Raw genomic sequence first — 16,315 nt, 5'->3', positions numbered from 1 at the left:
AACGGCTTCAGCGATAGTCACTAGAAATCTTTGCCACCACTCGTTTAAAATAAGGGATCGTTGGCGCAGGAGGAAACTTGGCCCTCGGTTATGACGTTTTTGATAAGTGCATTACCGTCGTAGGAACCATCGCATCTAAACGATGCTTAAATGGCGTTTGTGTACGAAACAAAGGTGTGACCTGTTGCAACGATATTGGCAAAGCTGACAACAAATTCGTGCATGACAAATATTTAAAAAAAAAAAAGAGTGCACATAACATTTAGTCGCGTATGTGATATTCGAATCATGACGTTGCAAGTGACCACATATTAATTGAATTAGTTACGGCGATCCCGTACTGCAGACCCAGGGGCCATTTGTCGTCTGGGTTATATATTGTTCATTATATCAGGTGGTGCAGTGTAAGGATTTACTCCAGACCGGGAAACATGCAACTGACCAAATTGCACCCCATCGAATTTTCCTGTGTTTTCCTGTTCCGATTTTGCTGCTATTTAAGAGAGGGCTCCTTGCCGCCTTTTATTTTGAGATCGATCAATCCGTTACGAAGAGTTATTACGTACTCTTTTTGACTGGATGAATTCAAGAGAGCTCAAAGGACGACGTTACCTGCGGTACGGAGGTCTGCAAGGCGACTTAGAATAATTTTGAAGTAGGCTGATTTTCTATTAAAAGAGACGACCGAGTAAATATTCAAAGGTAACGTTCCCCAGTAACGAGAATCATACTGCGGTGGAATAATTGAGATTATGTGAAAGTTTGTTATACGAAACAGCGTCTAGTGTAGAAAAATGTATGTGAGTTAGGGAAGTAGTTTGTATGTAAAGATGATGCTTCAAACTGTTTCTCTAGAAGTGGAAAAGAAGAAGCGGAGATATAGCATTATTCGCTGGAATGAAGGTACGTGCCATTTTTAAGGGACTCATCCTAACCATTTTTACTTGTTACAAAGTAAATGATGCTCGCAATGTGTGCTATGCGAATTCTGTCCGCGAGGAATAACCGAAGGAAAATGTCTACACCATCACTGATTATGCCAGTAATACAGGCAACATTATTCTCTTCAGCTTATTCCCACTTTTTTTTGCTAGCTCTATGGAGTATGCCCGTATAATATTAGGGGAACAAAGCAAACATTTCTGTTTCCGGTAAGCTACAGTTTTTTTTTGTTTTTTTTTTTATTGACTTTATAAATTGTTTTATTGAACTAAGTGTTGCCTCTAGTGCTGCAATATAGTTAATGTTCCTTGAGAAAAATTGTGCTTTATTTAAAGCTTAGCGTCTCCACGATCTAATACACGAAAATAATACTTAAGCTTACGCTCTCTTGACCAATAGATGAACATTTCTTTTTCATAGCTGCTAACCTCAATCAATAATATTATCAGGGCTTATTCCAGCGCTGACTCCATACGTATCGAATATGTGTCCCGCGATATCGCCACTTAGCTAGCGGTTCCAGAAAGGATCCAAGAAACATATTAGCAGAAGCATCTCATCATGATCTATTTAGAACTTAAACAACCCTTGATTCAGCAGGGGACCAATACGAGTCAAGAAAATGCGCACCGACATATGTATCCGAGTGAGCGAACGCGGTTCTGCGAGTTTGCTCCGTATCAAACGGCTGAAGGTTTTCGTCTCCGACATCCTCGCCATGTGACACAACTTCCATGGCCTCATCGTTAGTTAAAAGGATACCAGAAGGAACTTAATCAAATGGCAACTTAAAGTACATTCAAAAATATGCGCCATATTTTATTTTCACTGTCTGTTGGTGCAAACGCACCGACGGAGCGTTGTCAGTCTAAAGCAAACACAGCGTGGAAATGACGACCGCAAAATGCCATCTTTGAACACTTACTTATATTCTCAGTAGGGAAAAAGCTGGACTGGAAAGATATCGCGATGATTTCAAATAAGGTTTTAACCCTAACAGGATCCCGAGCGCCTTCGTTCGATAGCGGGTTTGCTCAAACAAATAATTTTTTTCTTCCTTTACGATGGCTCCTATGGATTACCTCTAGTTTGTTCAGCAAACCTCGCTGGCCAGATATGGCTATTGACTCAATCTAGATGCGTATTCCGGCGCTTATTTTTACGTCTGTTTAATTGTACCTTACGTCATTTGAAATCCACGTGTCAGTTCATTGTCGTCCTTTGTCTACATTTTGTGTTTTCTATGGATAACTGAATGGCCTGCTTGACTTCCAGAAGGTCAGATTACTCTACAACACTCTGACAAATAATACTTATGAATAGGTAGCACAAAGGCACAGTTAGCTAGTAAGCATGATCTGTCACAGAGTAAAAATTCTACTATCCACCTAGTTCATTATGTGGTTTTAATGAAATTCCTAGTTATTACTGTCAACAAGTAAAGAAACCTTGCTTATTAGCCATAACTCTAAATATTGTTAACTTCACTAACTTGATATAATTTATGCACAATGTGTGCTCAGCAGCTATAATAAAATGAAAGAACTTTTTTGCTACTGAACAGGAGATCATACGACACGACTAAGGTGGGTTTGTCTGTGTATATCCCGCGCGTCAAGCAAACGTATGATTTACATTACCGACAGTCACCACGTAAATGACTGAAAAAGCCGCTTATTAATAAGTTTTTTTTCAAAGTTTCTAAGTTATCCATCTCAAAGGAGAGCATTAAACACTCGAGTATAACCACCATGCATTTCTGCCTTTTGCTAAGTTTAAAACCTCTTAGGATTCGTCCTATGCGAACATGTTCTCGAAATCTCCTATTTTTAGGTTTAGCGCCAAGGGCACGTTTTTATCTAGAATTTAGTCGGATCTTAATGGATTTACCTGGGGTTTCTTTAGCAGACTAGGAGCAGCTATTAACACCCAACCTTCCTTTCATATTCCATTTTTCTCGTTATCAATGTCTAATGATAATTTTTGCCAATCGAGGTAATGTGGTTATTAGTTATGGTTGACTCGGTAACGCACTTAACGAGATGCGCATGGGCAATACACAAGCGGCCTCAGACCGATACTACGTTGGAAATCAAAAAAGCTAGGGAGGATGATTTGTGTCGTCGAGAAACACGTTTCATAAATCTATCCTGTATCCTCACATCGGAAAAAATCAGTATGTCCTTGGTAAATGAACATCCATACATGTGCACAATATCTCTATTCGGTTTTTACATCCTGAGAACACTCTAAGAATGAGGTTACGATGCGGGAGACGGCCCCAGCCGCATCGACTGTGTGATTCCGGAACAATATCTTCCCCTTGAATGTAGCTCCCAAATCTTTGTAAGTAGCCACTTCTTGAATCGCTTGCCAACTTAACTGAGCTGTCAAAACCATTTTTCAGGCTAGCGCATTTTGGGCCTTACGTTTCTCTTCCATTTGTCTCACACCTAACGTAAACATAGTTGCTGCTCAGCTGTTGTATTTATTTCACTCACATTAGCATTTTTTCGTACATCTAGAACTACAAACAAATTAGTAGAAGAATTTCGAAATCATCTTGCGGAAGATGTAACCAATCGAATCCGCCATCAGCAAATAAACTTCTGACCGATGCAAAAATAGACCTTGATAAGGTCATCTATATATGAATCGATCCGTTTTGAAACTATAAATGCGAATACATATATATGTATATATATATATATATATATATGCATTGTATATCAGTGACAAAATAGAAGATCCCGATTTCGCTTCAACCAGTGCCTAATTTAGGTCAAAGCAAACAAAATTGTAATCTATTGAACACACAGAAAACAGTTTCTGTTTACTTTTGCCGTTACTTTTGAAATTAACTTTGCCATTTTTTCCTGCCGAACAATAAAGAATTTATGTCATAAGTATAATTTAGTATCTGGGTCTGATTACCGCTCTTCTTGAACTTGAATTTCATTCTTAGGATATATGTCCTGGCTCGTATATAATGTATTGCCTTGACTAACATTTTTCAGCGGTGGTTCTATTGGATCTCGAAGAGAAGGACCTTTCAGGAATATGCAATCGCATTGTGGATGCAATGGTCGAGGATGGACAGATCAGCTCTGATAATCGGGCCGTCGTGTTCAGGTTATATAACCTTTACTACCTGCAGTAAACATCGAAATTTTTTAAATAGTGCTACCAGAACCGAATGGCAGTCGCCATTTTAATGGTGTGACAGCAAATGACGTACATTGACACAGGCTGCTCTACACGCCTACTTCAAATTAGGACCTACCGAGGATGATTTTTACATCATTTAATAGCATTATGGACTGCCTAAAGAAGTAGTGTGCTGGGCTTTGCTACCTTTGTAATAGAAAAAATATAATGTATTATTAGGTAATAATACATTATTTTTTCTATTGTAAACGTTCTGGAACGTAATTGAAGAAACATGTGATGTGAAGCCATATATTAATATACCAGATGTTTAATAATAGTCTTCCTATTATAACTGTTCATTGTAGAGCTCTCCTTCAAAGTCATCATCACGTAGGCGAGGAGCCACCAGGACCCCTAAAGTTTCTTAGAAGAAGCTCGTTACTTGGAAGGTATTGTAGATTTATTAGCTTATATTGATTTAAAGGCTGAACTTGAGTTATACGCCAGTTGTACAAATACGGTAGTATTTGTCGTAGAGTCAAGGGGAGCTAAGGTAAATATACAAGCGGGGCGATAGTCTCTTTCCAAGTATATGCTGTGTATTCTCTTCTAAGGTACAGCGCCAGATCTCATCTCATCCCCTTACTTTTTAAGAAAGCTCCAGAAATAAAGGAAAAATTTGTTTATACAATTTTGCAGTTGTTTAGCGAATAAGGTTGCTCAATCGATGAAGCGAAGTGTTGCGGATGGCCATCATTTTCCCGTGAAGTATTATTTGAGGCCCTAAGTTGAAGCACTACTCTAAACAAAGCTCTGTTTCATATGTTGCAAAAATTTATCAACTTAAGAGATACTTAGTTGTTTGTAAAGTTTGTGTATAATTTTAAACATTTTCAGCACTCTAGATCTATCGACATGATAGTTCGACCATGTTTGTCACGAAACATGCCAACGAAACGCTATGTTTTTTTCAGTTTTTTCATTTTCTAGTTTTACATATGCCCGAAGTCGGGATGCACTTGTATCGTGCTTTTTATTAATACGTTTAAAAGACGTGAAGGACCGTTTTGTGAATTTTTTTGTTTATTTGATGTCTGAAGGACGAACTGTTGTTTCGTAAACAATGACATATTCCATAAAGTGAAATGCTAGATACGCAACGAATTCACTGATAAATCTACTTTAATTTAAATCACAATTATATGTGAATATATATGTGTACGTGTGGTTCGAACGACATTAAACTTTGATCTTTGACTCCGCCTCTCAGAAGTTTGTAATGCAATATCAGCCACTTCGTAAGGGTTATGTACGACTGCATAAACACAAATAGGGCTAACCTTGAATAAGAGTTCTACGTTTAGGACTTATTTAAACTTCCAGATCTAGGTTGTTAAGTTACAACTCACGCTAGACGGTGACAGAAAGGCGACGCGCATTCCTTTTCTGGAAATTTAATCTAGTTCACGCGTACCGAGCGAGAATAGCCTAAAATACGTGTTGTTACCCTTTGTGCAATACGCGTTTACTGGACAGTGAGAGACAAGGTATCAGCAAACCAATCGTCGGATAGGCATCAGCACCTAACCCTAACGATATTTTGGTTTGATCATATTAAACTTCGATCTGCCTGCGCAAATGTACTCGTTGTAGAGCCTATATCTATGACGGCTCAGAAAATACAGGAGAGGAATTGGGGTGCCTCGTCTTTTACTAAGCCCACAACGCCTTTGACCCGCTCAATTTTGCACTTTTGCTATAGAAAACCAGACGACTTAAAGCGGTGTGCGGTGATGAAAAGGCAATAGATGCAATACTTTTATTTCTCTAATTTCTATTACAGTGGATATTTCCGTCAAAACTCTTCAACGACATCGCTGCATAGTTCGACTCCGTTGTCGACCGAAGCGCTTCGATCGGCGAGTGTTGTCTACGGACTGACCGCAGTTAGTGGGAATAGCGACGACCCACAAAGGAATTTTTCAATGCCTGCCATGCCCTTTGTTTCGGCCGCGGTGTCTAATCACAACGAGAATAGCAGCAAACAGAATCTAGACGGCGTCAAAAACTCCTTCTCTCATCATGAAATTTCGGCCAGCATTTCCCTATCAGAAGCAGGACAGGATCTTCGTATTAACATTGTAAGTCTAGGAGGGGACTGATGGAAAGGATTCATTTGCAATAGTTCTTTTTCTAAATGTTTGAGAGTGACCAAATCGTACGCTACCACATGAATAATTATGTGACGTATGTTGAAGGTGGGCGTTGTTGCGTACTCGTCTTGAGGATCGATAACAATTCAATTGGTTTCTGAACAGCTCCAACAGCTTTTTTCTGGTGTCCTGCGCGCTTAAAACGAAACTATCGTACCGCTTTAGTTAGAATCAATCTAGAAAGACACTTCATTAATATGCAATCTTGTGTAGCCGAGGCAATGGTCGCAGCATTAGCGCACCCTACAATGACCAAAATGATTAGGATAGTGCACGATATGCACGACTACGTTTGATCTGGACGATTCAATAGGTAACTGCCCGTTCGTTAGGGAATCATTTGGTGCTTTCGTGCATCTCTAGGTAGTGAAAAGGGCCTATTGTTTGGCTCTGAGGAGCAGGTCGTCTCACCGTACTGCATGGCAGATGTGACTAAATACAGAAACACAATTAGCGCACGTTATCTACATGCCACTTGGATGTCGCCAACACGATAGAGCGTGACAGTGGATAGTGGAAAAAATTTTCCCTTTAGCGCTAGCCACGACGGGCTCGATCAACGAATAGGGTTAAGATTGCTCAAATTTTTAGATTGTTGCAGACAGAACGATTCTAGTTAACTCCTGCTTGATTCTACCCCTTAATCATTAAATTATTACATATACCTTACCCACCTGTTAATAATCAGTTATAGAGAAAACATTATCAGAGAACCGAATTAGGCATGCACAACAGCGCCGTTCCTGCGCCCAGATTGGCCAAAACAGAAGACTAATCCAATTTAGCGGAGCTTACATCAACTGTGCACGTAACATTCCAGTGCTCGCGCCATATATGATCATTAGGTGTTCTATCGCTGCCAATAGTATTCCCTCGAACACAATTTTCGTCGAGGACTTGAGGCCGACGATTGCAAACGGAGCGACGGCTTTATGCTAAGGAGCGTTTACTTTGCTGCAGTAATTTCTCTACTGGGCAGCGTAAACGTTGGGCGAGGGACGGCTAGCGTCCAAGTTACCTGAATTAACCGCAGATAAAGCGGTAAATTCAGCCTGACTAAACATTCGTGTCAACAATTAAATGTTGAACGAATCAAAACAAGTGGGGCTTTCATCATACATTTGTCTATCAGGTTCAAACATGCGACCAGGCGCTACTGCCATATCAGTTCTGTCGCTTGGTGCTACGACCACTGAAAGCGCGACACCTGAACGATGGGGTACAAGGTTGTGACTTCGATAACTATTTTGAGCTATTTGAACTATTTGAGAAATTTTCAAATGGTTTCTATAGTTCAATTGAAGTTGAGTCAAAGTTAGTAATGGAGACCATTCATTATCTTTCAAGAATGATCTTGTTAAAAAATCGCGAGTCGAGCATAGAATGAATGAGAAAAAACATGCATCTATCCATCTATCTATCTATCTATTAGATGACAAATACCAATAAACTGAAATAGTTAGAAACAATCTACAAAGGCACTTCGTTAATGTGCAATCTTGTGTAGCGGAAGCAATGGTTGTAGCCTTAGCGCACCTTATAATGACCAAAACAATTAAGATACGCACGACGGCATTTGATTTAATAGGTAACTGCCCGTTTGTTATAAAATCGTTTGGTGCTTTCGTGCATCTCTAGGTAGTGAAAATAAAATAAAAATCTTTATGGGAGATTTCCGTTAGGGGGTACTCTCATCAGAATGGGCAATATTTTATAAGAAATTATGGCAATCGTTTGTACTAGCTTTATGCAGTTGTCTACTGGGTTCCTATGTTTAAGACTTCGTTTTAGCCTCGGCCTGTGATGTCGTAGGTGCATCTCGCTTCTTCTCAATTGAGAACAAAAAGCGACTTTAAACGTGGTAACTTGAAATCCCCTAATCATGAACAACAACTGTATGTTTAGGTGAGAACGAGCGTTAATTTGAAGCTAATAATTTTTACTTCAAAGTTAATTATCTGTTCACTGTTGAGCTCGAAGTGAGGTGAACATTTGATGCTAGGGTACTATACATTCGTGTGCATGCTCAATCTCTTAAAGCCGGTCGCGGAGGACAAAGCTGACCTGAAAAGCAAGGAGAAAGAATCAGTGGAAAAGGCCAACAAAGACAATAAGGAAAACAAACAAAAATCACTGAGCAGTGGCCGACCTGCCTTCACCCGAAACAACTCCTCGCATTCCGTCAGCTCACAGGTATTTTACTCAGGAGTTTTCATCTGTCAATCAACCTCAGGTCATAATAGGAGACCATAAAGCTCATCCTAACAACGATGACGGAACGAAGCACTAAATGCTGTTTTGCTAGTTCCGATTTGCTGGTGTATCTTCGGGCCAAGAAAAGATTATTATGAGCATTAAGTTAGCTGTTCATTATGCTTTTCTGCATATAGCCTATATATCGATTATCTAACTTACTCTGAGCGGTTGCGAACTAACTTGCTGACTAACTTAGCTAATACAGTAATAGTTTAATCTGTCCGAAAAACAAATTGTGAGATCCAAGTAATAAACAGAGCAAACATTTTTTTAATTAGCCACCGCATAAGATATCATTAGCAATATTCAAGGAACTTGTTCGTTAAGGTTCGTGTCTAAAGAGCGGAAGGTCGCGTGCAGTTGTTGTTGAATGGCGTTAGCCAGCTACGTTGAGATGTCATGGTAGTAAATAAGGGAAAATTTCTACGGCCTCCTCTAGTCAGTGAACATTGCGTTACATCTATTACATTGTATACCAATTCGATTTTAGGAAATGGATGGACATCACCAACAAGCTATACTAAAGCGGATCCCGGAAGGTGAGACATCGCGCAGTCGTCTTTCTCTGAGCTTTCGAAATCACTTTGTCTTAACCATTCAGTTTTAGGACGCAAAACATCGTTTCCTCTCTTTTTTTTTGTTTATAATGCATCTTTCTGTGATGCAGGACAGCACATGCATCTACGCAGCCGCTAATGCTACCGGAGCTTCGAACTTCATTCATTATTTTAATCAATACGAAAACGCTATATCTTCAATCAAGCATCTAATACGTTTTTACTCGTCTACTCGAATAAAGCTTAGCCCCAGTTTATTTAACTCAAATTTAATTACTATAGCAGAAAAGGGGCTCTCGTTCAGGATCTTTCGATTGAATTTAAATACAGCTCAAGTTACCTTACACAGGGTCAATATCACAATAGCTTTATTCATTTTGATTGTTGGAACGGTCATCTCTTTAGCATCGTTGCTACATGAAAAAGGCTGTAATGTTCCTTTTCTATTATAGTGACAACAGTTACCTCGCGTACCGTACGTATATTCAAATAATTTAAATATCTATTATAAAATAAATATTAGAAGCGTTGTACAATGTCATATTTGCAACAATCTAGACGTTTAGAATAATTATGATATTCATCGTACCTGTATCTAACGAAAGGATACACGTTTCACAAGTGGTGCTGTACAGAATGTGCGTTACCTACATGCCTTTCAGAAGTACGTAATTTACGTAACGTAAATTAGGCTTTACGACTAAAGTTGTTATTATTATGTAGAATCTTCACTATTGAACAGAGACAGACTGTAGCTGATTGACTTATCTAAACTCTATGTCAGCTAACCTTAAGATACAGCGTGTAACTCCAGGATCCCTAACAAAGTTTGAGCCTGTATTCGTTTATTGTTGAAAAGATAGATTAAAAGTATTTAGATTTAAGGCCAGCGTATTTTTGCTAATTTGAGAACATAATCACTTTGACGACGGCACTGAAAAACAGCATTTTTTGGCTTGTTCAAGCCCGACTTTATTTGTATGGCTTCAACTTTGCGTAAAATAAATATATGGCTGGGCATTACTTCGAAGCGACGCGCTCTATTTCGAAAATATCTATGCGACATAGGCTCTATCCCAGACGATTAGTGGGCGATGTTTAGGAGGCAATATCTGCTTGTGTAAGTCAGATGTTGCCTCCTAAACGTATATATAATCGTTAACTTTTTTCATGGAACCCCCTCCATCCGGAAGTTCATATAACCCAATGATTTAACGTGCTTAATTCACGCGATATCCAATTATTTACATGAACCATAATTTCTTCTTGTCGTAGGCGGTCTACCTTATCCAAACCTTCTTTGATAATTTGACCTTGTAAAATGGCGAAATTCCGTTAACATTGTAACTTCACTAAATCTAATCAGAATGATTGAACGGGCTACAACACAGTAATAATATAGTCTCTACCTCTGCAGATTCTGAGGGTATCAGCGTAATGGTGGCTGGTCTACGTTCGCTCGAAAAGACAACGGTTGCATTTGTGAGATTGGCCGATTCTCAGGTGTTGCCTAACGTCATTGAGGTGCCTCTTCCTGTCAGGTACCAATTCCAACCCGGTTTAGGTAGCTTTGCTGATTAGAGAGACTTGGTTGGTATTCATTACAGGCCGAATTAGTCGTTGATGTGTACCCATTTCGAGTCCCGAACTCGCACGAGGACAGTAGCATTTGTCCTGTTTCCGAATAGCAACAACCGGAGCGTACTTACACCGGAATGATATTACATTCGATCACACCGTATCTAATTAGATTTCATGTTTTGTGCAGATTTTTGTTCGTGTGTTTGGGACCTGAGGAGAATGACATAGACTACCATGAGATCGGAAGATGTATATCCACCCTTATGTCAAACAAGGTATGTCTAAATCTTCATTTTGCCTCGTTCTCTTAGAGTTGCTATTCAATCGGCGCTACAGTCAATGATACCTTCAGCTTTTACAGGACAGTGGGTCTTAGGTCAATTCGGATTTGGCGTTGAGCGCTTTTTGGTTCGCTTCAGCTTGAAGGAAAGAGCTCGAAATAAATAGTTTTAGTTATTGAAATGATCGATCAGCTTGAATTACTTGAAGTTACGTAAATTTAACTAATGGAAACTAACAAATGGCGCACTTTTTTGAGTCGGGCAAGTTTTCTGTCTTCTAATAAAGTCTTGACTTTCTAGAATTTTCACGAGGCAGCATACGCCGCCGAAGGACGAGCTGACCTCTTGAAGGCCTTTAATCAGTTTCTGGGTAAGTTGGCACAAGTGGCTATAAACAAAAATGGAGGACAATATCCGAACTTGTGCATAGTGACAAAAATGTTCTGTACATGAATTGGTGTATTTTGATGTTTGCTTCGTCGACATGACACGAACACGTCCACCTCGTTCGCGTGTATTTCAAACGATGGTAAACAGGTGAAACAATAGTACTTCCACCTGGTGACTACGACAATAAGGCACTCCTTCCCGTCGAAGAACTGCGCAAAAAATCTGAACATATCCGAAGGAGAAGGGAGCGCATGAAACGGCTGTCGAAGAAGCAAAGCTACAAAGACGACAAAACGGCCGCTCGATACGGGCAGGATCCGAGCGTTTATTTCAACTATGTTAACGGTAAGTGGCGTTCAAGTTCCGCGATGCGAGAAATAATTGGCACATAAATTTATAGGGTGTGTCATCGAAACTAAGCTCTTTAAATATATTCCAACTTTAATCAACACGCGATGCAGGCGTAACGGTGGCGTACGAGTTGCGAACATGGCTTCAGTATTACTCATTAGCCATTTGGGCAGCAAACGACTTGGGTGTGCTTATTTCGTAGGAATAACTGGGTTCGCTCACTCTATCTGTTCATGGGTATTTGCTTTATTTTGTTGGCAATAGAATATCCTATGCATAATGCCACGTTCGATAAACACTTGTTATAACAGAACTATTGACGGCCGTTGACATTTCAGCGTTAGACAGCGCTAAAAAGGGCGGAGATGATTTTGCCCCGCTACGTAGAACCGGACGGCTCTTTGGTGGTTTACGAAATGAAATTTCGAAAAGGTTAGTTGATAGATCCTCGTGATTTCTAAGGTTAGGTCGGTATACATGCAAGATTAGCGCAACTGTAGCGCCCTGAACGTTGGTTAAGTTCTAAGTTAAGAAAGCTACAATAATGAGGTTACAGCACAAACTAATAGCAACCTTAATTAGATGGGCACAAGTGAACGTGCTGCACGAAAGTGAGCAGCGACGTGAAACGTCCTTGGGCTAGACCGCCAGGCTCAGGCTGTACAGATAGGACGCACGTTATAACCAGATAGAGAGTTCGATACAAGTGTGTGTGAGCGCCAGAGCGGTCACGCTGAGTTCGGCGCTCTGAAGAAATTTATCCGTATTACTGACATATTCGAATCGAATACGGGCATAATGTAATAATGTGCCAGGTGCCTAAGTTTACCTAATTTTGGCCAAAAAAAAGACGTACCTATGATACGTTATTACACAGTGCCGACCGCGGTTCGACTATAGAACATAAAATATTAGGAAATAAACTATGCGCTTTTACCAATGACAACATTACTACGTTAAACCCGAATAGAATATTTGTGCTTTTCTGTTTATGCACACGGTAGATACCCGCAGTACTTGTCCGATCTAACAGACGGCTTCAACGGTCAGTGCCTCGCTACGGCTATTTTCATCTACTTCGCAGCCCTGGCTGGTGCAATAACATTCGGTGGACTGCTGGGTATGCCATTACGTTTACCTATATAAAGGAGTAGTAGTAAGTTTACATGAATTAAAAATGAATAGCAGTGAATCGTGCGCACAGCTCGACGATGTGTTTACCTATTTCTCTAGGCACGCTTCGAATAGCCAGAGGATAAGATGAAATCTATTCGAATACCTTTATCTTTAGTCTTCACAGTAACTTTTTCATATATACAAATAGCATAACTATAGGTCACTAGAAAGATGTCTAGATTATTTGTGCGTGATTCCTAGGTGACAAAACGGAAAATTTAATCGGAGTCTCCGAGACGTTGCTGGTGACCTTTGCCGGCGGAGTCTTTTTTGGGATGTTGGCCGGACAGCCTTTGATTATCGTAGGCATAACCGGACCGGTGCTTCTATTCGATGAACTTCTTTACAATGTAAGCAATCTCGTTTCGTTAAGGCAAAATTGTATCTTAGCTCTTCAGGGAGTCGGATGTGTCGTCTGGCCTAAACAATCAATTGACTCGCTTAGGTTTGACTTAACGATCAACACTATATGTAAATTACATGCGGGCAGTGTAACTGTTATCAGTCGATGCATCGAAAATTGGATGAAGTCTGGTTATCGAACTTCAATAATTAATGGCTCACCTCATTACCGTTTTTTCGATGGCTATATCGGGGATAATTTGCTGTAGTTCTGTAAGGAGCACACGATCGATTTCCTCGGCGTTCGGGTGTGGATTGCAGCCTGGTGCGCCCTTATCGGCCTATTGGTATGCGCGTTCGAGATGTCGACATTCGTCTGTTATTTTACGCGGTACGTATTATGATGATTAGGCAAGGAGGAAAGAACGCACTCGGTTTGGTGGGTTTTCCGTCTGCTGATTTCTTATTTTGAGCATCGCAAAGCGTCCGACCTAACGCATTAGGTCTAAAAATGATCAAACGCGCTTGATTCTACTTGTGAGGTTTCTTTCACTGATCGTTTATTCGTTGTATTTCAGGTTTACTCAAGAGATATTTTCAGCGCTAATTTCACTTCTCTACCTCTACGAGTCTCTCAATAAACTCCGCATCGTGAGTATGTCCCATTGTCATTGTGCCGTTAACGTAAGTAGGACGTTTCTTTGAAAGTATATTTCTATAACTCACAAATGATCGATTTGATTGTGCCGCGGGCCAACTCCTTGCCATCGGCAATAAACTCGAACTGAAAGTCATTTAGCTTTCATCTGCCAAAGTGTCTAAAGATTATACAAAGACTGTTCACATTCACTTTTCTAGATCTTCGTGAACAACCCCCTGCTGTCGGTCGACGAATATATTTATATACATCGTCATGGTCCGGAATTGTTAACTCCTTTCACGACAGTTGTCGCCCCGTCTATAGCTGCCTTAACAAATCCCGTAAATAACAGTGATACAGTCACCATCTTGGGTTTACCCCAGGACCCAAGTCCAGTCAGTGTAGCTGGATCGACCGGCAGTAATCATAGCGTTCTGGGTAAGTGCAGACTGTCGTCGGTAACGGTCAAAAACGATTCCTTTTATCCCATCGTATATACGTATTATATATTCACAACAGGAAGTAACTGTACAGCTGAACTTTGAGTGCCGGTCTTGCCATATACCGAACGCAGGATCCGCTCGGGCTAATTTTACAGTTTTGCTTATTTCGTATTCGCCAAGCAGCCGTATCACAGTTGGCGTATTCGAGCTCTTCACGAGTAAGCTACAATCAGCCAAATACGGCCCTGATGAGTCTCGTGCTCATGTTTTCCACGTTCCTAATCGCGGACTTCTTCCGCCGCTTCAAGACCTCTAAGTTCCTGTCGCGGCCGATCCGCGTCACGATGGGTGACTTCGCTATGCCAATCGCCATTGTAACAGTTGTCGCAGTCGACTACATAGTTCCTAACGTCTACACACAGGTGACTAAGGAAATTTATTAGGGAAAACAAATGCTATTATATATACTGAATATTATGAACATCACCGAGGTAGAGCGTACGCTTACTTGTATGACTCGAATGAATTAGTCATACATAATAACGATGATAATACGTTTAGAGATATATTTTGATTAAAATTTATGATCAAATATAAATTAGGAAAGAGCAAAATGGGGGAGATGTGTATTGCATTTGTCTTGTTACAAAACTTGAACTTCTCATAAAATTAAAAAAAAAAATTGGATTTCATAAAAAAAGTATTTTTATCTGATTCGCAAATGACCGATTTTAACCTGCGATAATGAGTAGAAGCTGTCGGTTCCTGATGGTCTATCAACGTCGACTCCGACACGCGGTTGGCTGATTAGCCCATGGGGCCGATTTTCGCCGCTGCAGACGTGGCATATTGGCGTGGGCGCCCTTGGAGGGCTCCTTGTCTTCATACTTCTTTTCTTAGAAGTCGAAATTTGTCAGTAAGTTAAACGTAAAGATATAATAACACGGGTATACATCATTTGCACGGTTGATCCGAAAATTGAACTAAAGCATTTTATTTCTATGTGTAATCTATTACCAAGACGACGTTATAACTACGAATCATTCATGTATTTCTGCTCTAACGTCAATCTAAACTCTGTCGTATAAAAATACTCTATTATAGATTGAATATATCCTATGAGAGGTGCTCAATAGAGGTAATAATAAAACGTTTTTTTCGCATTACGTGGGGGTTTATACAGTTGCGCACTTACCAACTGAGTAAAGTGCGCACCTTGATCGATAATCAAAATTTACCTCATTTATTTTTCTTGCATATATGAGCTGTTGTATTGTTTTGTACGTCCTCCCTTTATAGGTTAATAATGTCCAAGAAAGAACGGAAGACGCACAAGGGAACAGGCTTTCACCTGGATCTTCTACTTATTTGCTTCATGGAATTGGGATGTGCCTTTACCGGAGGTCCTTGGCTTTGTGCCGCTACAGTGCGGTGTGTCTCGCATCTTTGTGCCCTTACCGTGATGAGCTCCCGAGTGGCTCCTGGCGAAACGCCCCAGGTATTTCCGACTAAATTCGACATACATCATCAAATACTTCCAATATATTCGATTGCTTGTACTCACACATACTTATCTGACGCTATCGCAGAGGTAACAGCATTAGAACTACTTAGTAAGCTTGCCGATGGGCAAACATAACCTTTCTTCTTGCAAAGTTAATTAATGTAAAAATTGTAATATTTCTACAGGTCGAGGGTGTCCGGGAGCAGCGGGTTACTGCTGTCCTCGTATCTCTGCTGATTGGTTTATCGGTGCTCATGGGCCCAATGTTGCGACAAGTACCCGTTGCCGTTCTCTTCGGGGTCTTCCTTTACATGGGGTATACTTCCATGATGGGTACGTTTAATACATATAATAAATCGACGGGGATCGGGAATATATGTATATATATATATATATATTCAAGTAATTTATCATCACGATATATCGATAGCTACTGGCTATCGATCACATAGAATATATAGGTCGCATATATTACACTGGGTCATTTGT

The 16,315-nt window shown here is 40.2% G+C and overlaps 1 protein-coding gene across 5 annotated transcripts in view; it reads left to right on the top strand.

The window, feature by feature from the left end:
- Positions 1 to 16,315, top strand: part of LOC111264223 (band 3 anion transport protein) — a 59,701-nt gene that overhangs the window by 35,728 nt on the left and 7,658 nt on the right. For 3 of the 5 annotated variants that reach the window (XM_022839917.2, XM_086969995.1, XM_086969997.1), the window contains exons 11-29: positions 3,960 to 4,074; positions 4,458 to 4,541; positions 5,936 to 6,233; positions 8,346 to 8,498; positions 9,052 to 9,100; positions 10,536 to 10,659; positions 10,887 to 10,974; positions 11,281 to 11,350; positions 11,518 to 11,715; positions 12,060 to 12,153; positions 12,726 to 12,841; positions 13,099 to 13,247; positions 13,509 to 13,630; positions 13,818 to 13,890; positions 14,098 to 14,317; positions 14,503 to 14,744; positions 15,075 to 15,238; positions 15,622 to 15,820; positions 16,012 to 16,159. In XM_022839917.2, the coding sequence (XP_022695652.1) occupies positions 3,960 to 4,074; positions 4,458 to 4,541; positions 5,936 to 6,233; positions 8,346 to 8,498; positions 9,052 to 9,100; positions 10,536 to 10,659; positions 10,887 to 10,974; positions 11,281 to 11,350; positions 11,518 to 11,715; positions 12,060 to 12,153; positions 12,726 to 12,841; positions 13,099 to 13,247; positions 13,509 to 13,630; positions 13,818 to 13,890; positions 14,098 to 14,317; positions 14,503 to 14,744; positions 15,075 to 15,238; positions 15,622 to 15,820; positions 16,012 to 16,159 (2,706 nt within the window). The remainder of the gene's footprint in view (positions 1 to 3,959; positions 4,075 to 4,457; positions 4,542 to 5,935; positions 6,234 to 8,345; positions 8,499 to 9,051; positions 9,101 to 10,535; positions 10,660 to 10,886; positions 10,975 to 11,280; positions 11,351 to 11,517; positions 11,716 to 12,059; positions 12,154 to 12,725; positions 12,842 to 13,098; positions 13,248 to 13,508; positions 13,631 to 13,817; positions 13,891 to 14,097; positions 14,318 to 14,502; positions 14,745 to 15,074; positions 15,239 to 15,621; positions 15,821 to 16,011; positions 16,160 to 16,315) is intronic. The other 2 variants (XM_086969996.1, XM_086969998.1) reach the window with 2 other exon arrangements.

Source organism: Varroa jacobsoni, unplaced genomic scaffold (assembly GCF_002532875.2).
Source record: "Varroa jacobsoni isolate VJ856 unplaced genomic scaffold, vjacob_1.0 scaffold_836, whole genome shotgun sequence".
Classification (NCBI taxonomy): domain Eukaryota; kingdom Metazoa; phylum Arthropoda; class Arachnida; order Mesostigmata; family Varroidae; genus Varroa; species Varroa jacobsoni.
Note: the sequence above shows the minus strand (reverse complement) of the source record. Positions and strands in the feature narration are given on the sequence as shown.